Source organism: Tamandua tetradactyla, chromosome 9 (genome assembly GCF_023851605.1).
Source record: "Tamandua tetradactyla isolate mTamTet1 chromosome 9, mTamTet1.pri, whole genome shotgun sequence".
NCBI lineage: Eukaryota > Metazoa > Chordata > Mammalia > Pilosa > Myrmecophagidae > Tamandua > Tamandua tetradactyla.
In genome coordinates, this window is record NC_135335.1 from 46,213,954 (window position 1) to 46,240,315 (window position 26,362).

Below are 26,362 nucleotides of genomic sequence, written 5' to 3' on the forward strand. Positions count from 1 at the left end.
TGTGATGGAAACAGGGGAATCCTGAGGTGAGGCCAGTGAGTGAATGTTGATAGGAACCAGTGCTCAGGGTGTACAGATTCCATTTGGTTGTGGAGAACACACTGATCAGTCTTGGTGGTGAAGGGTAGAGCTGGAAGATGCTTGAAGAGATCATTGTTTCTGTATTTACAAGACATTTATTATAATTGGGTTGTTATTTAAAAGTTCATTAGCTTTTTTTTGAAAGTAAAGAATTCCACCATAGTCAAAAGATAAAGAAAAAAGTGCTGAAGAGGATTTTAGTGAGGCTGTTTAGTTGAAGATGGAAGGAAGACAGTCAAAATTGTCTTACCTAAAATAAGGAGTTGAGGTTGGGATATTTGGGGTAAACAGAAATGAAGTGCTGCAGGTGCCATGGCTGCCCTGGGACTTCGGGTCTAAATCAAGGAAACACCATGTCCATCCATCTGTGTCCCATCTATGAGTCATAAAAGGCCTCTGGGAGTCTGGACATATTTCTCCTTCTCACGTTCACATCTGTAGTCTGGGTTTTTAAAATAAGTTTCAAAAGAGAAACTTCAAATTCTATATGGCTGAACTCAAAGGATAGTACTTTGTAACCTACCTATCATCTCCCATTTATAGAAATACTATTGGTAATTCAATTAAATGAAGTTTCTTAGAAAAGCACTTGTAAAATAAATGCTATTTTTATTTAAAAAATGATTTTTGTATATTTAAATGTATCTCCCAAATTTTCTCATTAATTTAATTAGGACTAATAGTTTTCCTTTGAATTCTTTGGGATTTTCTGTATGTAGGATTGTATCATCCATTAAGAGACTTTTTTTTTTTTTTACTGTTATTTCTTTTAAATGTGGATGCCTTTTATTTCTTTTTTTGGCTCAAATTTCTTCTACACATTTGAATAACAGAGGAAAAAGCAGGCTTTCTTGTCTAATACACAACATAAGTGGGAAAACATTCTTACACCATTATGATGTTATCTATTGGTTTTATGGAGCTATCCTTAAACATTGAACATATTCCCTTCTAATTCTATTTTTATTTGTCTTTATCATGAAAGGGTCTTAAATTTTTTCTCAAATGCTTTTTTTTTGTCAATTGCAATGATCTTGATTTTTCCTGTCATTCCATTAATGTAGTATATTACATTGATTGATTTTCCTCAGTTGTACCACCAGTGCATTCGTGAGATAAACCCTCTTTTGTCATGGTAGATAATGCTTTTAATATGCTGCTGACCTTGGTTTGCCAGTATTTTGTTGAAGATTTTTGCATTTGTATTCATAAGTGAATTTGGTCTCAAAATTTCCTTTCCTATGCTGTCTTTATCTGACTTTGGAATCAGAGTAAAGCTAGCCTCAAGGACTAAGTTAAAGAATGTCCTCTCCTCTTCCAATTTTTGGAAGAATTTGAGAAGGACTTTTGGTAATTCTTGTTTGAATATTTAGAACTCACCACTGAAGTCATCTGATCTTGGACATTTGGTTTTGTTTACTGATTCAATCTCTTTATTTGTGCCAGTTTAAATCTGTGGTGAACCCCAGAAAAGTCATGTCCTTTAATCCTCATTCAATATTGCTGGCTGGGAGCTTTTTGATTGTTCCCATGGAGATATAACTCACTCGATTGTGGGACTTAACTTTTGATTAGAGACAGTTGTGACTCCACCCATTCCATATGTGTCTTGATTTTGGAGAGAGTCCCTTTTGAGAACTATGGGAGAGCAACAGAGCAGAGTCACAAGAATGATGACAGCAGCAGAGATAAGAGAACTACAGAGTCCACCAGTCAGCAACCTTTGGAGATTAAGGAGAATGCCTCTGTGGGAGCTTCATAAAGCAAGAGGCCATGTTCACCATGTGCCTTTCCAGTTGAGAGAGAAACCCTGAACTTCACTGGCCTTTCTTGAGTGAAGATAACCTCTTGCTGGTGCCTTAATTTGGACATTTTTATATACTTGCTTTAATTGGGATATTTTCTCAGCCTTAGAACTGCAAACTAGGAACTTGTTAAATTCCCCTTTTTAAAGGCCATTCCATTTCTGCTATATTGCCTTCTGGCAGCTAGAAAACTAGACACTTCCTATAGATGTCTTGAGATTTTCTATTTTTCTTGAGGCAGTTTGGGGCACTTGTATGTTTCTAGACATTTTTCTGTTTAGATTATATATTTTGCTGATATATAGTTATTCATAGTATTGTTTTATAATACTCTTTATTTCTGTAATATCCATAATGTTCCCAATTGAACTTTTGATTTTATTTATATGTTTCAGACACTAAAAAGATTTCACTTATTTTCCAGAATATCCTCCATGAGGAAGTTCACAATTGTTCCCAGTGACTCATCTCCTTATTTCTTCTCAATACAGTTTTAAATATTCCCATTATATACATAGATATGATTGCTCAACAAGTTCCATAATCTATTACATTACTTCTTTCATTCACTCATTCAGCACAAGTTGTTGGGAATCTGCCACAGCGCAGGCAATGTACTTGGCATTGGGGATATATTAGTTAGCAAAACAGTAATGATCCTGACAAAGACTGTTTTTCTTTCTCTAGACTAAGCTGCCAGCCTTACTCCTTTACTGCCACTACCTGCTCCCTTCTCATTCCTGACTATCTTAAAACCAGTCAATCTTGCATATGTGGGACTGTAGCAAAAAACAACCCAGACAGCCCTGAAAGAAAAAAAAAAATGGAAAAAGACACTCTAGATCCTAACAAAAGGTTTGTGTTAGGACAAATATAACAATGTGTTATAATGTATTTTTATCATAAAATATGTTCCAATATACAGAAAAAATAAGATGATAGTGCAGAGATTTATCATGTAAACAAGCTCTAGTTTCCTGTCATATATATCAGCATGGTACATTTAATAAACAAGTATACATATATTATTATTAACTACAGTCCATTGTTTATCCAAGTTCCCTTGGTTTTAACTTTTTCTATTTCACATCCCATTACATAAGCTTAGGGCAAGCTTAAATCAGCACTGATTTTTTGTTTATATTCAGTTCTTGGTTCTATGCCATAGTTGTAATAAACATTTAAATAGCTATAATTTAGTATTATTTAAAAAATCATATTCTGGCCTTTTTTCCCATTACCATTGTGATCCACATCTTTAAAATCTCATGCAGGGTGGTGTGATGGTGGCTCAGTGGCAGAATTCTCACCTGCCACGCCATAGACCTGGGTTTGATTCCCGGTGCCTGCCCATGCAAAAAAAAAAATCTGATACAATGCCCTAATATTAGTAATTATAAAGATTGCTAGCCAAGCAAAGTTGTGTATCAAAATGTCTCTTCATTTCTCTTTTATCTGATGGATAAAACTATCCAAATAAGAAAGGTTTTGTAAAACAGAAGGGCTTTAGATCTCTTGATAACCACTCAAGGGAGAACTTGTGCAATGTTACACATAGAATGTTGCATGTATATTCTTGACAATTATAATTCTGTTAAAGGTGCCTTTCATGAAATTGATGAGGAAATGCTAGCCATTCACTCCCTCTCACAGAATCCTTTATGATCCTGGTGGAACTCCATGACAGGGACTTGGCATTGGGTAATAGTAACTGTAGCATGTCTGTCCACATTTCTAATAATATTTTGTTCACTTTATTGCTATTGTGGCCTATGGGCCTGAGGAGTAGCCCTGTTGGATAAGGTGTCCCCTAGAATTCAGACCATTTAAAAGGTGGAGTGTGGGGCCCAAGAAATTGCTTATTATAAACAGTCAGCTAAGATAGGTGCCCTCAGTGCATCTGGGTCTGTATTTCTGGGAAAGCATGATACAGCATAAGTTATGTAACCAATGATGTAACATACCTGTATCCAATCATTTACCTCATGAATGATGCCACCTATTGGTAAAGTGGTACTTTTTTTTTTTTTTGGTAATTTGGTATATAAGGGACTACTGGTCTGTAAGCATCAGAGCAGAGCACAGGGGATGATTAAAGATGACCACTCTAGCAGTGGCTCTTTGTGCTTTATTTCAATTTTCTACCAGACCAGAGTGACCAAACCTTTAGCTGAAGCCTAACACTAATACTCTTCAATTCTGTACCCTCCTGTCATTTCTTTTCATCACAAAATGAGGCTAAAGAATGGGGAACAGTTGCTTAATATATGTAGAATGTTTAACTTGGTTGAACTTAAAAGTTTGAAAATGGACAGTGACAGCAGTACATTAATGTAAGAATAATTACAGGTCTGAATCATGTGTGAATATGGTACAAAGAGGAAGTTTAGAATCATGTATGTCATGAGAAGAAACTTGGAAGCTAAAATATGGAAATATATGTCACAGTGAATTTGTGGCTGAAAATGTCTGTGCTTAACTGTACAAATATTAAAAAGTATGCTACTATTATAAGTAGATAATAATATGGAAAAGTGTACCTATTGCAATCTATGGAATATAATTAACAATAATATTTTAAACTTTTTCATCAACCAACAAATGTAATACATCAATACTATGGGTCAGTAATAGGGTGGTTAAGAGGTACGGGCGGATTTGAGTTTCCTTTTTTATTTTTATTTATTTTATGGAGTAATTAAAATGTTCTAAAATCAATTATGGTGTTGTATGTACACCTATGTGATGATACTGTGAGCCAGTTTTGCACATCTTAGATGGTTTGTATGGTGTGGATGTCTCAATAAAACTACCTTAAAAATATGAACAAAGATCAGAAAAATGAAAAAAAACTTAGTGTCAAAGAACATTATATATCGATTAAAGGGCAGTTCATCAAGAAGATAGAACAATAAAAGCACTTAACACCAAATAACATGCCCCAAAATACAAGAAGCAAACACTGGCAGAATTAAAGGGAGAAAAAGATATTTCTACAATAATAGTTATAGATTTTAACATAATACTTACCATAATGGCTACATCATCTAAATTGAAGATGAATAGGTTAAATAAAAATAGAGGGCTTGAAAAACACTAGAAACCAACTATATTTAACAGACATGTATAAAATACTTGATCCAACAACAGTACACTGCCATTTCTTAAGTTCAGATGGATGGGTAATATATTAAGCCTCAAAATACATCTCCATAAATTTTAAACATTCAAATCATCCAGAGCATTTTTTCTGAGTACAAGGGAATGAAGTTGGAAATCAACAACAGAAGGAAATGGAAAATTCAGAAATAAGTGGAAATTAAACAAAACTCTCCTTAAAAATCATGAGAGTAATTATAAAATACTTAGAGATGAATGAACACATCAATTCAATAATATAAAATATTCAGAAAACTAAAAACTAATGAACAACCAGATTGAAAAAAATGGGCAAGAAGTCTGAACAAACACTTCTTCAAGTGAGAATGAGATGGAAAATAAGCAAGTGAGAACACACTTAATGTCTTTACTCCTCAGGTAAGTAAAAATTAAAACTACAAGATAACACTACATACCTATTAAAATGGTTAAATTAAATAGTGAATTATTTGAATGGAGAAGATATGGAGCAACAAGAAACTTCATGCGCATTAATGGTGAGATTGTCAGATAAATGTATGTGTCCCATTAATGAAACATGCATTTAACATATGGTTCAGCAATAACAGTTCCTATGAATTCACCCAAGGGCGTTAAATCCAATGTTCATGCAAAAACCTACACACACACACTTACACAACAACAGCAACAATAGTAACCTATGCACAAGTGGTTATAGGCTTAATTCATAATCATCAAGAACTGAAAGAAACCCAAATATCCTTTAATTTTTCCAGCATCTCATGTAGGACTGATCTTGTGGTGCTGAACTCCCTTACCTTGTTTTTATGTGGGAATGTAAGACAGTTTGGCCAGATATAGAGTATTAGCTGACATTTTTAAAATATGGAAGCTGTAGATTGACAGAAAAATCCTGCAGAAAGTACTGAATTCCCACATGCCCTCTCTCAAACACATGTTCAGATTTCGCTATTGGTAATATTTTGCATTAGCATGGTACCTTTATTACAAAGGATTAAATGATATTATCATAATCATACTATTAACTATGGTCCATAGCTTACATTGGTGTTCATTGTAGAGTTCTATGGTGTTTTTAATTTTAAATTTGTTTTCCAGTAGCATTCTCTGTTTATCTTTACATCTATCAGTTTGTTTATAAAATGTCACAATGTAAGTCTATTTGGTTTCATCTTCTTTGGAGTTCACTGAGTATCTTGGATGTGTATATTATGTCTTTCATTAAAATTGGTAGTTTTCAGCCATTATTTCTTGGCCCAATTTTCTCTTTCTTCTCCTTGTGGGACTTCCCCAATGCATATATTGGTGTGCGAGATGTTATCCCATAGGTTCCTTGTGCTTTGTTCACTTTTCCTCATTTTTCCTTCCTTATGCTCCTCAAATTGAATGATTTCAATTGTTTTACCAGTAAGTTCATCAACTCTTTTTTTCTGCCAGCTCAAATCTGTTTTAGAATCTCTCTATGGAATTTTTAATCAGTTATTGTGTTCTTCAGATCTGTGTGATTCCTGTTCATTATTTCCATCCTCCATTGGTATTCTCTTTATTGTCATCTATCATTTTTTTGGATTTCCTTCATTTCTTGTCCATGTTCTTCTTTACCTAACTGAGCATATTTAAAACCATTTAAAGAAAATTCTTTGTATACTAATGCTTTCCTCTTCCTTTTTTCCTTTTTCATGGTATGCTTTGCAGTCTTCTGTTGAATCTTGGATATTTTGATATTTTAATCTGTTATTACTAGAATTTGAGACTGAGGTCTTTATTCCTAAAGCTTTGGATCCAGCTACTGTTATGACAGAACTTTTCATAAAGGCCAGGAAGTAAAAAAAAAAAAGAAAATATTCTTCCCAATGTTTTGAGAATGACCTTTGTTAGTATTGTCTTTCAGAACTTAACAATATATTAAGTTTAGAGAATAACTCAAAGCCAAATTTAGGGGGTCTCCTTATCCTTTCTACACATGTATCTTGTCTTGGATATGAGTGTGTGCTCTTAGGAATTCCTGTTTATGTGGATACAAATGTACCATTTTTTCCTAAGAAACAGCTTCCTCATAGTCCTGGGCATTGCATTGTTTGTCCTGCAATTGACAGTCCCCTCCCTTGGGAGGCCACAACTTGAATGCTTTTCTGTAGCATTTTTTTTAATTAAAAAAATTAACTAACACAACATTTAGAAATCATTCCATTCTTCTGTAGCATTTTATAGGTGAGATTTGTTACCTGCTTCTACATGGAGGACAAGTTCCTGGAAGGCTTTCTGATGCCAAGCATCCTGGTTCAGTTCCTCAGGCCACCACCAGTGATAACTGGATAGACACACATGGTCCCAGTAGGTTGAAGACTGCTAATTTGCTCCATGTGTTACCAGGGCCAAGGACTCACATTGGGAGTATAGATCTATTACATGCTAAACAGATGAAGGGATTGGGTGGGGCTAATCGGGGTACCATGAGAGCCTACCATTTATTTTGTATGCTGTGTGGTGGGGGTCACATTTCATTCTGTTTCCTTGTGAGTATCCCATTACTGTAGCTCAAGGAGATTTTGGGGGGGAGTGCATGAGCTGTGAATTGAACCCAGATCTCCCATATGGCAGGCGAGAATTCTACCACTGAACTACCCTTATACCCTAAGATTCTACCAATTTTAAGATGCCCTTTCCTGATATAGCACTCTCTATTACTGCAATCCTTTAGCTCTTTTCTGGAGCTTTGAGAAAGATGTTTCTGCTCATATTTGGTTGTCCAAAGCTTCTGCTGGTGAAAGTGTGTGGAAGTGCCAACTGCAGACTCAGTAGAGTAAGATTCTGGTTCCTTTTCCCTAAACCCTCAGCCAATAACAACTAGTGAGCCAAAGATGTCTCATTAGGGATTTTTCTCATTTCAGGATTTATGATTATAAAAACTTATCTGGTAAGGAGTAGCATCCCTTTGCATTTCCACACACCACCCATTCCCTTATTTGAGCTAGATTATCTGACTCCACCTACTGTAGCTCTTTCCATGTCTGATGTCATCTCCATTCTGAATGGCAGGACTGAAAGTCCCTCAGTACCTGTCTTAGCCTGGAATACAGGAGATTTGAGAGCTATGCATCTGATTTTGACTTAAGAAACTCCATCCATTGAGATTTTTACCTTGGGATTAATCAAGAGCCCAATGTGATTTTCTTTGATCTAAGGCCAGAAAAAGTGTGCAGAGGATGCCAAATGGCAGCAGACCAGTCTGGAGTAGGGGTCTTTATTTGATGGCGGCAAGTTTCCTAAATCTAAGCCAGTGCAATACTTTTCCTCCCTTTAACTACTTTTGTGGATTGGCATTGACATTCCATGGGCTGGAAGAAATAATATCTTAATTTTACCTGTATGTTTAGTCTGGATTTGCTGTGTTGTTCCTAGAAGCAGACTTTGGACAATGCAAAAGGACAAAAAACTGCAAAATTTAACTTTGCTGTAGGTCAAGTCAGGGAGATACTAAAGAAACTTTCATAGCATAACCTTTAATAGCACTCATTTCCATTTTAACTTTCTATCCAAGTTGCCCTGTCAGTCAGGGATTCAATCCAGCACACTTTAACATTTTATTTTTTTCCCCTGAGACTGATGTTCATCTTGGTGTTGGATAACCTTAACTTGTCAGTGTCTGAGAAAGTACCATCTCTCCCAGGCAGAAGTCAGACACTTTGAACTCCTTTGTTCAAGTTGAACAGATTGACTAGCTTAAGAAAAGAGCCCCATAAGCCTCTTATTCAATATTTAAATTGGGATTTTAATCTTTATGTTACTTTTTCATACCCAACCTGTGAACTGTTTTACTGTAGTCAAGCCTCACCTGCAACAGGAGGAAGATTGAATTTAATAGTGATGCTAACCTTGGCATTTTTATTTGGTTTTGTTTTTAAGCCCTTTTACATTTTAACTATGACAACTCCTACTGCTTCTTTCTTAAGTTGCCCAAAGCTCTGGTTTTAGGTCCTTTGATTCTTTTGCCTTGTACTATCTGATATAATGTTTACTTAAATAGTCTCCCCATAAATCAGGAGGCAAATAAAGAAAGTGTGGAAAGAGAACCAAAAGAGTGTACCTGGAGAGTGGATACCATTCACCTGCTTCCAGCTATTTCCTTTCCATTGGGGTTTCCTTACTTTACAGTTGTTGGACATAACGCCTGAGCTCTCATGGCTGGCTCTGCTGGGCACAGTTGTGGATTTTGTCTATGATAGGCTCATACTCATATTGGCCTGCTATTGTTTTAGTGACAGATTTTGTTTGAACAACACCTCATTGGCTTACTTACCCACACTAGCTAGATGTGATCCCATCTTTAATATCCAAACCAGAATACATTTGGGAATTTCTGAGACTTGATAGGACATGTACTGTTTGTCATATGAGCCTAGCCTACTCGTTTGGTTTAAACATATATCTACCTTGTTTTTTGTACAACTATTTTGGTAATGTATAAGCAGTTTAAATTCTGGTTAGGAAGTGAATTCAAGGTTTCCAGGAATTGATTTGAGCTTTGATTATGAGTGCCACAATAATAACTATTTAATTTATCTAAATAAAACATTTACTCTTTCTGTAAAAAAAAAAAATACATTGTATGACCTGATGATGTTACTAAAAATATGACTGGATATATAGTCATTTTCATTCTGAGATTTAAGAGTAAAATTTCAACTCCTTGTCAATTATTTTCTGTTCCCACTTGTGATGGTTAGGTTCTTTTGTCACTTGGCCAAGTGGGTCTGGCTAGCACTGGTCTGATGATTGCTGCAGGGATATTTCATGGCTGATTGAAAAAACAGAAGGCTGGTGTATTAAATCATCAGTCAGTTGATTTCATCTGTGACTGATTACATCTGCGATCACCTAAGGCATGGATCCCACAATGAAATGATCTAAATAGTTGAGAGTTTTTAAGGAAGAAGACTCTTTTAATGCTTCTTCAGCCAGCAAGCCTCTCCTGTGGAGTTAGTCCAGACATTTTATTGGAGCTCCACAGCCTGCCTTATGGATTTAGGACTCTTCCATTCCCATGGTTGCATGAGACCCCTTTATAAATCTCATATTTACAGATCTCTCCTATTGGGTCTGTTTCTCTAGAGAACCCTAACACAGCTTAGTACTGGAAGTAGTTCTTGAGAAACAGAATCTTAAAAATTATTTTTAATAGCTAGTTTTCTATTCTGACTAGATTCAGAGGTACCAATGTCTCTATTTCTGGTAATCAAGATGGCACTGATAGTCTATGGGTAAGTTGGCAAAACATATACTCAAAATATCACCATCAGATTCTGCTAATTGTACACTTATTTGAGTCAAGGCTCTGGATGAGAATGTTTTTGACACCTTTATGGAGTTTTGTGGGATTAAGAGGTGTAATGGCTGATTGTTGTTAGATATGCTGGATACAGTAATGAGGGAAACAGATGAACTGAAGCCTTCAAATTTGCTCCTTAAATACTATATGGATGATGTAAATGTTCCCATGTGTGTCCTGAAAGAAAATCTTATTTCCTGCAGTCACAGACTTGAGAATTCTGAAAACCAAACACAAAGCCTCATTGTGCAAAGAACCAGATTTACAATGTAAACTAAAATCTCAGCCTTGCAAGGTGTCTCCTGTTAAATTTAGGTCTTTGATGGGAAAAGAATGGGACCCTGAAATGTGAGATGGTGATGATATTGATAATGATGATGATGGGGAGATGGAATCCCTGGAATCAGCCGAGCCTCTGCTAGACAGACCTATAGTGGACTTCCCTGAGGAAAGATCTTCCTGACCTCCACCCTGCCTCACCTTCAGCCTTCCCCAGAAGAGTCTTCTGTCCAATTTACACCTAATGAGATTAACACTTCAGTGCTGCTAACCCTGTAAACACTTCTCCTGTGGAAACAGCCCTCCCTCCTCTGTCTGGAGCAACTAATTGTTTCACTAGATGAAACTGCAGTGGAATGCCCTGAGGTGAAGAGGCTTGAAAGACTCTTCTACTTCTTTTCATGACTGACCCACCCCACCCCACATTTCTTCAAGGCCTATAAGTAGGCTAAGGTTCCAAAAGGCCCAAAAAGGTGAGGTACAAAGTTTGTGACCCAGGAGGAGGTACACTATATGCCAAAAGAATTGCATGAGTTTTCCAATCTACACAGGCAGAAATCAGAAGAATATGTGTGGGAATGGATATTAAGGATGAGGGATAATAGTGGAAGGAATATAAAGTTGGATCAAGCTGAATTTATTGATATGGATCCTCTAAACAGAGATCTTGCATTCAATGTTGTAGCCTAAGGGGTTAGAAAAGGCATTCACTGTGTGTTTGGATGGTTGGCTGAAACATGGTTCTAAAGGTGGACAACATTACAGAGGTTGAGATGCCACAATTACCCTGGTATGATGTAGATGAGGGGATCCAGAGGCTCAGGGAGATTGGAATGTTAGAGTGGATTTATCATGGAAGACCTGCTCACACACCTCAGGAATGTCCAGAGGACAGGACTTTCACCAGAACCTGGAGAAATAAATTCTGAGACTAGCTCCATAATCCCTGAACAGCTCTGCAGCTGCCCTTCTCTGTAGGTCAGATAATACTGTGGGAACTGCTGTCACTGATCTGGAATCCTTAAACACAATGGGTATTATTGGATCCCTAGTTGACAGAAGCCATGTGGCAGCAGTTAATCACCATAGACAAGGCATGGCCACCATAATGGACAGCAAACTCAAAGCAACAGTCAGAATAATCTGACTTGAAGAGACTTCCGGTATTGGATATTAAATTGTGGGACAAACAGAAGTAAAATAGATGGGCAGTCTACTAAATTCGTGTTTGAGCTCCATAAGCAGAAGAATTCCAGGTTGTGTGAACAAAAGTCTAACTTGAATTACAAAAACAGAGAGTCTCAGCCCCTTATCAATTCCCAGACTTGAGACAATTTATAGAACTTGAATGAGGGGAGGGGTGGGTACACTTGGGGAAGGACCCTTTCACACTGCCTAAAATTTACAGTTAACTTTCCTCCTGGCATTCATCAAGGAGACCAATGGCCTTTTACCAGAATGACTGTGCATTGGGGAAAAGGAAATGATCAGATATTTCAGTGTTTATTAGACACTGGTTCAAAGTGATACTAATATCAGAAGGCCTAAAACATCACTCTGGCCCACCAGTCAGAGTAGGGCTTATGTAGGTCAGATGATCAATGGAATTTTAGCCACTATGTTGCACAGTGAGTCCAGTGGGTCCCTGGACCCATTCTCTGGTCATTTTCCCAGTTCCAGAAGGCATAATTGCAATCAACATTCTCAGCAATTGGTAGAATTCCCACATTGGTTCTCTGACTCATGGACTCAGGGCTACTATGGTAGGGTAGACCAAGTGGAGGTCACTAGAACTTCCCCTACCTAGCAAAAATAGTGTATAAGAAGCAATACCAGATTCCCAGAGGGATTGAAGATTAGTGTCAGTGTTAAGGACTTGAAGGATATAAGGGTGGTGATTCACACCATATCCTCATTCAACTCTCCTATATGGCCTGTGCAGAAAACAGATGGGTCTTGGAGGATGACAGTAGAATATCATAAATTTAACCAGGTGGGACTCCAATTGCAGCTGCTGTCCCAGATGTGGTATCATTGCTTGGGCAAATCAAAACACTGCCTGGTACCTGGTAGGCAGCTATTGATCTGGCAAATGATTTTTTTCCTCAATAGTTGTCAAGAAGGATCACCAGAAACAGTTTGCATTTAGCTAGCAAGGCCAGTAATATGTCTTCACCATCCTGCCACATGGGTATATCAACTCTCCAGACCTATGTCATAATCTTGTCCCCAGGGACCTTTATCATTTCTCCCTCCCACAAGACATCACATAGATCCCTTATATTGATGACATCATACTGATTAGACCTAATGAGGAAGAAGAAGCATCCACACTAGACTTAACTGTAAGGCATTTGCTTGTCAGGGAATGGAAGATAAATCCAGCAAAAATACAGGGGCCTTCCATCTCAGTGAACTTTCTAGGTATCCAGTGGTGTGGGGCACATTGAGATATCCCTTCTGTCATGGTCAGCTTCACGTGTCAACTTGACCAAGTTGTGGTACCTATTTGTCTGGTTGTGTAAGTGCTGGCCTGTCTGTTGCAATGAGGACGTTTCATAGAATTAGATCATGATCACATCAGCTGCATCCATAGCTGATTCCATTTGTAATCAGCCAAGGGGATTGTTTTCTGCAATGAGTGATGCTCAGTCTAATCACTGGAAGCCTCTTAAGGAGGATTCAGAAAAGACAGGCTCTCTTCTTGCTTCAGCTGGCGAGTCTCTCCTGTGGAGTCCATTGGAATCATCGGCTTCACAGCCTGCCATGCGGATTTTGGACTCTACGTTCCCACAGTCACTTGAGACACTTATAAATTTTATATTTGTGAGTGTTCCCTGTTGATTCTGTTTCTCTAGAGCACCTTAATTAATACACCTTCTTAGGTAAAGGATAATCTCTTGCATCTGGTCCCTTCTATGGCCAAAACAGAAGTACAATGCCTAATTGGCCTCTTTGAATTTTGGAGACAACGTATTTCTCATTCAGGTGTTCTACTCCTACACATGTACTGAGTGATCAGAAAGCTGCTAGTTTTGAATGGGGCCCTGAACAAGGAGTCTCTGTGACATGTCCAGGCTGCTGGGCAGGTTGTTCTTCCACATAGGCCATATGATCCAGCTGGAAGTTTCAGTGGCTGATAGGGATGCTGTCTGGAGCCTTTGGCAGGCCCCTAAAGGAGAATCACAATGCAGACCATTAGGATTATGTAGCACAGCACATTGGATAACTATTCTCCTTTTGAGAAACAGGTGTTAGCCTGCTACTGGGCCTTAGTAGTAGAGTCTGAATGCTTAACCATGGGCAACTAAGTTATCATGACACTTGAGTTGTCTATCATGAGCTCGGTGTTGTCTGACCCACCAAGCCATACACTTGGACGTGTGCAGCAGCACTCCATAAAATGTCAACGGTATATTAGAGACGGGGCTCAAGCAGGTCCTGAAGTCACAATTGAGTTATACAAGGAAGTTGCCCAAGTGTCCATGACTCCCACTCTTGCCACCTTACTTTATTTCTCCAAGATAAGAACTATGACCTCTTGGGTAATTACTTACAGTCAGTTGACTGAGGAAGAGAAAACTCATGCCTGATTTACAGATAGTTCAGCATGGTATGTAGTGACCAACCAGAAGTGGACAGCTGTAGCACTACAGTCCCATTTTGGGATATCCTTATAAGACAGTGGCGAGGGGAAATCCTCCCAGTGGGTGGAGGTTTGAGCAGGACACATGGTTGTTCATTTTGCTTGGAAGATCTGGCCAGAGGTGTATTTGTATACTGACTGATGGGCTGTTGCTGTTTTGTGTGGATGATCAGGGACTTTGGAAAGGGCATCATAGGAAAATTGGTGACAAAGTGACCTGGGGAAGAGATATGTGGATAAACCTTTCTGAATGGGCAAAGGACATGAAGATATTTGTGCCCTTTGTGAATGCTTACCAGAAGGTGACTTCAGCAGAGGAAAGTTTTAATAATCAAGTGGATAAGATGACCCATCCTGTGGATAAAAGTCATCCTCTTTTCTTAGCCAGTCCTGCCATTGCTCAATGAGCTCACAAAGTGGGTATGGTGATAGGGATGGAGGATATGCATGGGCTCAGCAACATGGTCTTCCACTCAACAAAGGTGACCTGGCTATGGCCACTGCTGAGTGCCCAATCTGCAGCAGCAGAGACTCACACTCAGCCCCTCATATGGGACCATTCCCTGCCTTCCCTGCATGTACTGCTTCCAGAAAAACTACCATATATGGACTTATGGAATGCCTTATCCACTATCATGGTATTCCTCAAAGCATTGCTTCTGATCAAGGAACCCACATCATAGCAAATGAACTGTGGGACTGGACACATGCTCGTGGAATTCTTGGATCTGATCATATTCCCTATCATCCAGAGGCAGCTGGGTTAATAGAATGGTGGAATGACCTTTTGAAGACCCAATTACAGTATCAACTAGGTGTCAGCAATACCTTCCAGGGCTGGCTCAATGTTCTCCAGGAGAGTGTGTATGCTCTGATTCAAAGTCCACTCCATGGTGCTGTTTCCCCCATAATCAGAATACACGGGTCCAGGAATTAAGGCATGGAAATGGGAGTGGCACCACTCACTATCACCCCTAGTGATCCACTAGGATAATTTTCTCTTCCTGTCCCTGAACCTTTATGCTCTGATTGTCTACAGGTCTTAGTTCCAAACGTAATGTGCTCCTGCCAGGGGACACAATGATTCCATTGAACTGGAAGTTAAAACTGCCACTTGTCCACTTTGGACTTCTCATGCCACTGAATCCACAGGCACAAAAGAGGATTACTGTTCTGTCTGGGGTGATTGACCTGAACTATCAAGGGGAAATAGGACTGCAACTACACAATGGAGGCAAAATAGAGTTTTCCTAGAATACAGGAGATCCCCTAGGGTGTCACTAAGTACTTCCATGCCCTGTGACTGTCAGTGGGAGACTGCAATGCAACAATTCAATCCAGGCAGGACTACCAATGGCCTGAAACTTCAGGAATGAAGGTCTGAGTCACCCCACCTGGAAAAGTACCATGGCCAGCTGAAGTGCTTGCTGAGGGTAAAGGGAACATGGGATGGGTAGTAGAAGGTAGTGATAAATATATGTTATAACCACGTGATCAGTTACAGAAACAAAGAATGTGATTGTATGAATATTTCTTCCCTCTTTTGAGTATGTCTGCATTTGTATGTAAGCAAATATGTTGTTTCCCTTTTATCATATGACATAAGTTGTGTTGTTCATGTTATAGCATTTAAGTCATAGGATATGAAGTTTAAGAGTGAATGTTGCCTAAGGACTTGCACCACAGTCTGGAGAGATGTAGTACATTTCTGGTTGCATGCTGGACAACTGATATTGTTTGGTGAAATATATGTCTGTTATTCTGTTCTATTTGGAAATTAAGCATGTTTCAAGAAGTGTATAGCTGCCAAGTTGACAAAGAATGGACTGTGACAGTTTGATTCTGGTGTCAACTTGGCCAAGTGATTATACCCAGTTTTTGTGTCAGGCAAGCACTGGCCTGACCATTGTTGCAAGGATATTTCATGGCTGATTAATGAACTGGAGGCTGGTGAATTGAATCATCAGTGAGTTGATTGCATCTGTGACTGAGTTCATCTGCAATCAACTAACACACGTTTCCCACAATGTGATGATCCAATCAGTTGAAGGTTTTTAAGGAAGAAGAGATTCAGTCACTGCTTCTTCAGACAGTCCTGAGGCATTCATCTAGACCCTTCATTGGAGTCACCAGCTTCACAGCCTGCCCTATACAATTAGGATTCTTCCATTCCCATGGATGTATGAGACCCCTTTATTAATCTGGTATTTACAGATCTCTCCTATTTGTTCTGTTTTTCTAGAGAACCCTGATTAGCACACCACTCATTAGCAGTAAAAATGATAAGGTATTATGCAATTATTTATGTCTTGGCATATACATAATGCAGACTCTTTTTGGTGGCTGATAGGTTTTTTAATAAACAGTCATAAAACTACACACACTAGGAAAATTATCTAATGACTGACTAAATGAAAACTATTTGTGTCCTTATAAGTGTTATAGTGTATTCTAGGTTTGATATCTGTCTTAGAAGACAGAACTTGTCTTCTAAATTTGCTAGGTTCATCAGGGCATGACTGATAATGAGAAAAAAATAATTCATCAAACATTCACTGTATCCATGTTCCAAACCATAATCTCCCTGAAATTAAAATATGAAATGAAGCATGTTTAAACATAGCTTTGAACATAAATTGCAACACACCTTAATCCTGCTTGAAATTTTATGGTCTTATTGTTATTTTGTAAAAGGTGCTCAATAGAGGTTCAACTCTCATTTTAATATCATGGACTTAAGTGTGCACTAATGTTGAAATTCCTCAGCATAAAAGTTTAATTATTAAACAACACTCAAGTAAAGAATACTGTTTTAAAGACAATCTTTGTTTGGCCTTGTTTATTTCCAGCACGGATTTTTCTAAGACTTCAGAAACAAGTACAGGAGTAGAGCAGCACTGCTGGTTTGATCACAAAAATCCCTCATGGATGATGATGAGTTTTTCTTTATGGAAGAAACTGCAATTTTATTTTCTTATATTTCTTTTCTGTTTGGAACACAGGAAACAAAATCTTAAAGTCTCATTTTCTGTTGGATGACAAAAATCTTTTTTTTTTTTTAGTCTCCTAAGGTATAACAGAGGAAAAATGAAAATCCTAGTGAAGCACTATGCTTCCCCTCACTCTTTCCTCTGTTTTCTCACTATAAATTCAAAGGAATAATAATAAAGCTCCATAAAAATTTCACCTTTGACTTTCTTTTAAAATCTTGAAGCTCAGTTAGTGTCAAAAAATTTTATATGTCACCAGTCTCTGAGTATCTTTGTTTGTTCAATACAAATAATAATTTCACAGACTACACATAACCAAATGCCTATCTTTCCAAAAGGCCCTCATTTACAGAAAGTTCACTGCCATTTTCATATAGGCAAGCAGATGATTGCCATCTGAGCTCCATGAAAGTCACTTTCCTGTGGTTTATGAAGGATGGCAATTACAGTCTCCAAAATTTATTCAATCCACATCTACAAACTTGTTCACATAGAAATACACACAGAGAAGGAAGCACACAGAACAATACTCTCATCAACACTTTCGACAATTCAGAAAGCCTGAACACTTATATAATTGAGTTCTAAGAGAAAAATGTCTTGAATTTTATTTCTCAAAAAATTTCAGCCTTCAATGTTGAATCAGTTCTAAACACACCCAGATAAAGGCAGAGTATCAAATGTTATCTTTAGGGATCTAGTATATATATATATATATATACTATATATATATATATATATATATATATATATATATATATATATATACACTATATATATATATACTATATATATATATATATATATATATATATATATATATATATATATACTACGCATATGTGTTTGTGCATACTATTTTGTGCTGCTAGTTATACATTTGTATATGTTTGTGTCTGCTAGTTATACGTGCATGTATATAGGTATATATAATACTTTTTGCATGGTATATAGTGGGGATCACATTTCATTCTTTTTTCATGTAACTATCCCATTATTGCAGCACAATTTGTTGATTTGGGGGGGGGGGGGTTGAGTGCATGAGCCAGGAGTCAAACCTGGGGCACCTGCATGGCAAGTGAGAAGTCTACCACTGACCTCCCCTTGCACTCCTGACATAACACACTTTTCATATGAATTTTATCATTCTTATCACAATCATTTTCAAAACAAACACCCAATTAGTATATCAATTAACATGGTTCCCTCTGGTGACTAATTCATAGAATGAAAAAAATGGAACACTGTTAAGGTTTTATTTTAGACTTTCCTTCTGGTAGTACAGATCAGAAACACTAACTCTGAGAAGGAAAATGCTGTGTTCATTATGTATTCATAGGCCATTCACTGGTCCTAATCTGATATATTTTTCTTAGGGGCACTTGTGATTTTTAGTCTGCTTAGGACCTGAAATCTCATATATGTTTGGGATTTCCCAACTTTATTAGTTTATTATTATAGAGGGAGGCACCTGTGGAACTGTAGACACTTGCCTTCCTAGACTCCCTTGCAGCTGCAGCATGGTCAAGTGAGGTGAATTCCACTAACTGGATACAGCTTTGCAAGCAGACATATCATCTGAGCTGTTCCACAGGGGAAGAAGAGAGGGCAGGGAGTGTATGCCCAGAGTCAGTATTATAACTGGAGGGCTGATGTTGGCTAGGACCCCTTCACATTCTGAAAGACTTGTCCTTCCTCAGGTCCTGGTTTGGTACCAGGGGAGGGGGATGATGTCGAATGGTTGTGGATTTGTCATGAATGAAACAATTAAAAGTAAAAACTATCCCCTCATAAATAAATTACACAGCCCAGGTGAGGGTGGGAAAACCTCTGTATATGGTTCCCCTCCCTAATATCTCAAAAGCAAGACAGAAGAAAACTAAAAAAAGTATACAGTGGCTGCTGCCAGCTAAGTGCCTACAACTGCCCACTCCCACAAAGGTCTTGAGGGAAGCAGGCTGGAGTTACTTCATTTTGGCTGTACCAACTCGTGGAAGGAAGATTCTGACATGAAGCAGAAAGAGGGGACAATGGGGTGAGTGTAGAAGGAAGTCACTGTGTGGAATGAGCTGGATTAATCACAGCCAAGGGCAACCCTTGGGAAAAGGAGGGTAGGGTGAGGTACTTTCTGACAGAGGCTCTCTGGAAGGGAGAATGGGCAGTGTCACCTCAACACAAAGTGAAGCAGCTCAAGCATACTCCTGATGGCCTGGAGGAGCCCATCAGCTCTGTAGCTACCAGCCCACTTCCAGCCTGGGCCAGCCCCCTCCTTTCTACCCTGGAGGACTGTGGGATATGATGGCACAGGCTGTTCAGAGGACAAGAACCCATCCTTAGCAGTCTGGGGAAGAACATGCCTTGCTGTGTGAAAGGAGGCAGAGTACGCTCATCTCTACAGTCCAGAGCAGCAGCCAGCCCTACCTGCTCAGGACCACACCAGAACAAGTCCACAGATGCCGAGGCACAGAACCCAGGATTCTGAGGTCACAGACAGGCCATCTTGAGCATTTACTTGGAAAGAAAGGAGGGAGGTGAGGACAGAAATCTAAGTGACCATGGGAAGGAATGATGGGGGACTCCACCATTGGACTCAAGAGTGTTCCACCCTCAGTCAGTCTAACTGTAAACCCCAGAGATACAGTCTTGACTATCTTCTTGGAGCATCAGAAAGTGAACCCTGGAATTGTTTTATTGTTAATATTTTTTTCGTAGTTGGGAGGAAATTCTCTGCACATCCTCTTTTGTGAGAAAGACCTATCACCCCTTCCCTTCTTGTACTTCCTAAGAATTGACTAGGGCTTAGGGTAGGATGGGAAATTTCTAGGCAGGAAAAGAACTGAGACCCAAAACCTCTGTAAACATCAGACCCAGGAGGGGATAAATTTGGACTAGGACAAGCAGCCTCATTATTTTGATGTCCAACTCAACCCATCTTCCAAATAAGGACTTACCAGGGGAAGCACAATAAAGTCCCCAAACAATCATATAAGATACCTTTTGTTAGCCCTCCTCTAGCTTCAGTGCCAGCAACTTTCTATGGGAGCACACCTGAGCCTCTTTGCTAATAACTATGAAGTTTTCCTGAGATCCTGCCTAACATGGGGTCTCTGCCAAATGTAAGAGATGGTTGCTGTGCTGGTTTGAAATGATGTATGTACCCTAGAAAAACCATGTTTTAATCCTAATCCCATTTTGTAAAGGCAACCATTTCTTCTAATCCCTATTCGGCATTGTATGCTTGAAACTGCAATCAGATCATCTCCCTGGAGATGTGATTTAATCAAGAGTGGTTGTTAAACTGGATTAGGTGATAAAATGTCTCCACCCATTTGGGTGGGTCTTGATAAGTTTCTAAAGTCCTATAAAAGAGGAAACATTTTGGAGAAAGAAAGAGATTTGGAAAGAGCAGAGAATGCTGTAGCACCATGAAGCAGAGTCCACCAGGCAGCGACCTTTGGAGATAAAGAAGGAAAACACTTCCCGGGGAGCTTCATGAAACAGGAAGCCAGGAGAAGAAGCTAGCAGATGATGCTGTGTTCACCATGTGCCCTTCCAGATGAGAGAGGAACCCTGACCATGTTCGCCATGTGCCTTTCCAGATGAGTGAGAAGCTGTGACTGTGTTTGCCATGTGCCCTTCCACTTGAGAAAGAAGCCCTGAACTTCATTGACCTACTTGAACCAAAGTACCTTTCCCTGGATGCCTTAGATTGGATACTTCTATACATTTGTTTTTTTTTTTTTTTTTTTAAACCAACTTTGTGATTTTTATTGATGGGTGACAACTTTATACTCCTAGATATCACTGAACTGTGTACAATTAGAGATGCAGCATTAGAGAAGAGCAGAGAGCAGAATCAAACAGAGCAGACTTAAGGAAATATCCATCTTCATTTTTCATTATGTGTACACAGAAGAAGCATGAGCGCAATTTGAAATCTCTGAATGGCAATAAAGTTAACAACCACCCATCTAGGTAGACTAACATCTTAAATCCAAGTATTTGATCTGCAATGTGTACATAAGCAGTTTTTCATCGCACAATTATTAAAATGTATTATCTTGCTAGAACCAGCAACTTATTTTTTGCATTAATTTATTTACTTATTTATTTTGAAGTAAGAACTATTTCTCCTCTGATAACTGGCTCATTTGTATCATTTATCAAAAACTAAAGGGTGGGGGAGAAGGAAAGTGACGGATTAAAAAATTTTATTTTTTAAGGAAAGATAAAATTCATTTTCACAAATTTACAAGTGTTGTTGCTGGTGCAGGATTTATTCTACTAAGCAATTAGACTTGGAATCAAATGCAAATTCCCCCTTTTTAGGAATTGGCATTATTTCAGAAATATGTTTTTGTGTATTTTCTTAAATCAAGCGACAGTCTGTTTCAACCAAACGATTCTGATTTGGACATTAAAAGTCAACATAAACTACGTTGCACACAAAGCCCAAGGAGCCTCTTTTCCATTCTAGCTCATTTTTGCAAAAGGGAGAAAAAGATTCTCTCTAAAGAGCCATTAAAGAGAGGAAGAAAGTTAGTGAGCATTGGCGTTGTACAAGCGGGCGTCTGGCACACACACCCAGGCTGGGCTACAGCAGGTCCACACGGCGGTAGTACAGGAGGTAGGCTGTGCGCTCGGTGGCTGGCTTCACCACCTGGTACTGGCTGATCACCTTGACAGTCTGGTCATCAATGCGCAGCCAGCCATTCAGGCCAATCTGGAAGACGTCTGTGGTGTAATGACCACCCGTCGCACTGTTGCCGTGGTGATAGACCACTGCAAAGAGCCTGTAGGTTCGGTGGCATTTAAAATTCTTATTTTTAACCCCTGGAGAAAGCAATTCTTTACTAATTTCCAAGTCCACAGGATATTCAATATTTTTTATAAGCTTCTGACATCCACCAGTCTTCTCATAAACGAATCGTTTAAGGTATAGCACAAGAACAGGAGGGAGTTTTTCCAGAGTCACTCTTCGACTTATCTCAACCTCTTGTTTGGTTTTTGTGGTATAACCTTGGACAGATTCTCTTGCCACTAAGCTTTCCAATGCATCCTGGACCGTACGTATTTTGTCAGACTGGATATCCAACTGCAACGTGAAAAATGGCTGCAAAGTGGCAGATTCTTTTGAACTCTGCTGGTAAACCACAGACCTGATGTGTCCACCAAAAACGCCAGTGATTGGGGTCTGAACAAAATCCGCCTGGCGAGTGACTGAGGTTTTGTTCCTGGGGCCCACTTGCTCCCATCTGTCCTCGCTTCCTTCACCTGATTCTTCCTGCTCATCTTCATTGACCAAGAGGCTTTTGGGTCCGTTGGAAACATTAAGCTTTTCATTATTTGGTGAGAGAAGTTTCTTCAGGTTCAGCATCTCCTCATGAAGTTCATTTAGGATGAAACCTAAGTATTCCTCAGCATCTTCCTGTCGGCCCTTTTCAGACAGGCTCGACTTGATAACTGTCAGGAGTCTATAAATATATGTGGGTTCAAAGGCAGTTCCAGGGCGGATGTCCCTCACGATTTTATCCCCAAGAACTTGTCTGGGTTTTGGAGGTACCGGCATATTAGTAAACTCATTCATTAGTCGAACAAAGCTATCTATCATGGGGGTTGACGTACAAGGCTGTTGTACTTTTGAATACAGAGGAATGAACTTCATCAGATGATACATCGGAGGGCAAGCAACCAATGCCTGCAGCGTAGCATTGATGTAGCACCAGTTGCCTTTATTGATCAGTCCACGGGGTTGCAATGACACTGGTTTATGTATTAGGGTCACATTCTCCAGTAATTCTGCGATCTTTATGGCTACAGGATCCTCTGAAACTGGAACAAGTCCTTCTTTGACTTCGACCTGTTTTTCAGAGACCAGGGGAGATGTGGCAGGAGGGGAATATTTAGCTTCCACATAAGCCACAGGTGAGGAAGAAGAGGGCTTAGAATCATGAAAAAGACTATCCCATGACTTAGCAGGCTGGCTGAGAGGAAGGGAGCCTGCTACCGAGGCCATGGGGTCAGCAGGCGGTGAAGCACTCTCAGGTTTAGCTGGGTCTGAGTCCATGCTCTCCAGCAGGTGCAACTCCACCCCATTGGCATCCGAGCCCTCATCCAAGGATTCAAGTATTTGTCCATTAGCAACACCAAGGGTTTCAGTAGTATCAGTACCAACACAAGGCTGAGCCACAGCTGTCCTTACCAGGCTGTCTCTGCCAGCCTCTGCAGGGAGGCATGACTGCTTGAAGTCAGTCAGGTGGCACGCCTCAGGCTGCCCTGCAGTCCTGGCATTGCTGTCGAGTACTCTGGGGAAAGAGCCATCAGGCACAGTGTCACTGACGAGGTCCATAGAGCTCTGAGGGCTGTTACAAATCCTAGGTGTGGCAGATGGTGGTAATTCACCCATAAATTCGTCATCCTCTGGGCTTACACTATTCAGTACTGCTGACCCAGCATGCCCGTTGACCAGGGCTTCTGTGGGGATACCCACGTCACCGCCATCCTTCAAGTAACTGTAATAGCCAGGTGGCCGTTTTTTCTTCTTATGCTCCCTCTGTCCAAGACCACCTGAGACGCCATCATTTTCTGAAACTTTAGCTTCCACATGTGAACTGCTATCCAAGACAAGGGTAGAGTCTGGGTACTGGCATTCTATGGAGCTATAGTTTGCTTCTTTATCTATGTCATCAGAGGTCTTCTTGGAAGGTGTGCAACCAAGAATAAATTCAGGGGCTTGAGGATTCAATGTGCTTGAAATACTGTAGTTGGGGGTTCTCGACAAAGCATCATTGGGCTCTATTACTTCATTAACACCAAACTCAATTCTCTGATATTCTTGTCCATCAGGTAGTTCATCTGTAGCCTGTGTACCACACAAAACTGTCCCATTGTATGGAGGAAGCTCAACTGAAGAGCGAGGAGTCACAAAGAACTGATTGAACTCATCAGGGTTAAAATCTCCAAAAATATACTCTTTGTTTTTTAACTTCCTGATGATTCTCTTATCAGCTGTGTTGACTTCAGACAAATCACAAACTCTCTGGTTCTAAACTTATTCATCTGCGGGTTGTGGAGGGCCATGGCGGCCCGTTTCAATGGGGCTCTGTGCTCCTCCGGACTCCTCACGCTGCCTCCCCCACCGCCGCCATCTTCTCGCCTGCTATACATTTGTTTTAATTGGGACATTTTCTCGGGCTTAGAACTGTAAACTAGCAACTTATTAAAGCCATTCTGTTTCTGGTATATTGCATTCCAGCAGCTAGCAAAGTAGAACAGTTGCTAACTCACTTGCTATAGCCAGCCTTAAATAAACAAATTTATTTAAAAAATTAATAAATTTTCAATTTATTTCTCAAGAACCAACTCCAATATCCAAAAAAACAGGAAGAGATGGAGAAAGGTTGGAGAGAGGAGTAGAGTCAGGGAAAACATACCAGTCCAGAGCGTGTAGTTGCTCAGGTGAGTGGTTTATCTAGCAGCTAGGTTCTATGGTCCCTTGCTCTGGTCTTCCACATTGTTCTTCACACATTTTGAAAGCTGAAGCCTCTTTGATATATTGCATGCAATGCTTTTGAAAGCCATGGAGGTGCAGATATCTTCTCCAGATGAACCCCACTGAGAACCTACTGTAGCATCTGCACTCCTCTGGCCTCCACTAACCAAAGTCCTCTAGCTAGAATTACATGCCACCCATGCCCAAAAGACTGAATTTATTGTTCTGGTCCAACTAACTGCTGATTGCATCCAGTACCTGCCCATCTTCTGCATTTTGTTTAAGGGATCCATGGGACTTTTGAACTTTGTCCTCCGCTGAAAGTCTAGTGAAAAAAGTCTGTCCTCTAGACATGTTCTTTTCTGGTGGCTGCCTCAGCTGCCCACCATGTGTGGTGGGAGCATCTTCACTCACTCTTTCCTTTCAGGTTCCAGACCAGGAACTCTGGAGTCATGAATACTGACTGGGTTGGGAATATCTTTTTTGGATGGAGGCCCAAGACTAAACCTTCCCAAAAATGGGCAGTCCTACTTTGATTTTGTTAGTGTTGAGGTCACTGTTCCTTGAGGAACTTTGGGTGGCTTTCCTACACTTCAGATCAAGTAGAAAATTTGCAAGCAAATTGCTTGTGCTCCAAGCCTACTGACCTTACATGTGACCATCTGTCAGCCACTTAGCATCTGTATACTTATGAGTATTATTAGAACATCAATTATAGATGCCAATTGAGGTGGCTTAGGTTTGACAGAGATTGTATGCTTTAACTTGTTGCATGAGGAAGGACTGGGGGAATTTTTGAGATAATTGAAGGCTGTGAATTCTGGGTAATTGGGGGGATGTCTCCACGTGGAATCTCTTATACCCCAGGTATAGATAGGTGCCCATCATCTCTTCCTCTAATGACCCATTATGGAGTTTGGTATCTCTCTTGTGTGTAACCCAAGGAAACCATCCAATCACTGTCCTGGGGACCCTTGTCCATAGGGGAGTATGTCCACATAATGCCCTGGTTTGTCATTTTCATGATCCACTGTGCTGGTTGGAAAGGATGTATGCACCCTAGAAAAGCCATGTTTTAATCCTAATCCCATTTTGTAAAGGCAGCTGTTTCTTCTAATCCCTATTCAGCATTGAATATTTGAAACTGTAATTAGATCATCTTCCTGGAGATGTGATTTAATCAAGAGTGGTTGTTAAACTGGATTGGGTGGATCTTGATTAGCTACTGGAGTCCTATAAAAGAGGGAACATTTTAGAAAAGGAGAGATTCGGAGAGAGTAAAGTAGAATGACATAGCCATGAGAAGCAGACTCCACCAGCCAGTGACCTTTGGAGATGAAGGAAAATGCATCCCGGGGAGCTTCATGAAACAGGATGCCAGAAGAAGCTAGCAGATGATACCACGTTTGCCATGTGCCCTTCCAGATGAGAGAGGAACCCTGACCATGTTCACCATGTGCCTTTCCATATGAGAGAGAAACCCTGACTGTGTTTGCCATGTGCCTTCTCATGGCACATGAGAGAAAGAGAGAGACCCTGAACTTCATAGGCCTTCTCGAACCAAGGTATCTTTCCCTGGATGCCTGATGGGACAGTTCT

The 26,362-nt window shown here is 39.7% G+C and overlaps 1 protein-coding gene and 1 long non-coding RNA gene across 4 annotated transcripts in view; both read right to left on the reverse strand.

The window, feature by feature from the left end:
- LOC143647079 (uncharacterized) overlaps positions 1–26,362 on the reverse strand; it is a 100,765-nt gene that overhangs the window by 7,110 nt on the left and 67,293 nt on the right. The window contains exon 9 of one of the 3 annotated variants that reach the window (XR_013157822.1): positions 16,780–17,268. The exons of the other annotated variants lie outside the window; for them this stretch is intronic. This is a non-coding gene — a long non-coding RNA (uncharacterized LOC143647079). Of the gene's footprint in view, positions 1–16,779; positions 17,269–26,362 lie in introns of those variants that run through there. 3 annotated transcript variants of the gene reach the window in all.
- On the reverse strand, positions 21,143–26,310 carry LOC143647077 (ubiquitin carboxyl-terminal hydrolase 10-like). The gene is made up of 2 exons (XM_077116702.1): positions 24,323–26,310; positions 21,143–24,260 (listed from the first exon to the last, which is right to left on the reverse strand). The coding sequence occupies exons 1-2, from the start codon at positions 24,454–24,456 to the stop codon at positions 21,866–21,868; spliced, it is 2,529 nt and encodes an 842-aa protein (XP_076972817.1). The 5' UTR covers positions 24,457–26,310; the 3' UTR covers positions 21,143–21,865.

What these genes read in the sequence shown, in the direction of transcription:
- LOC143647077 (XM_077116702.1), bottom strand. Translation starts at nt 24,456, where the DNA reads ATGTCCCAATTAAAACAAATGTATAGCAGGCGAGAAGATGGCGGCGGT. An exon ending in CACAACCCGCAGATGAATAA is followed by an intron (nt 24,261 to 24,322) that starts GTTTAGAACCAG and finishes GAGAATCATCAG; the next exon opens with GAAGTTAAAAAACAAAGAGT.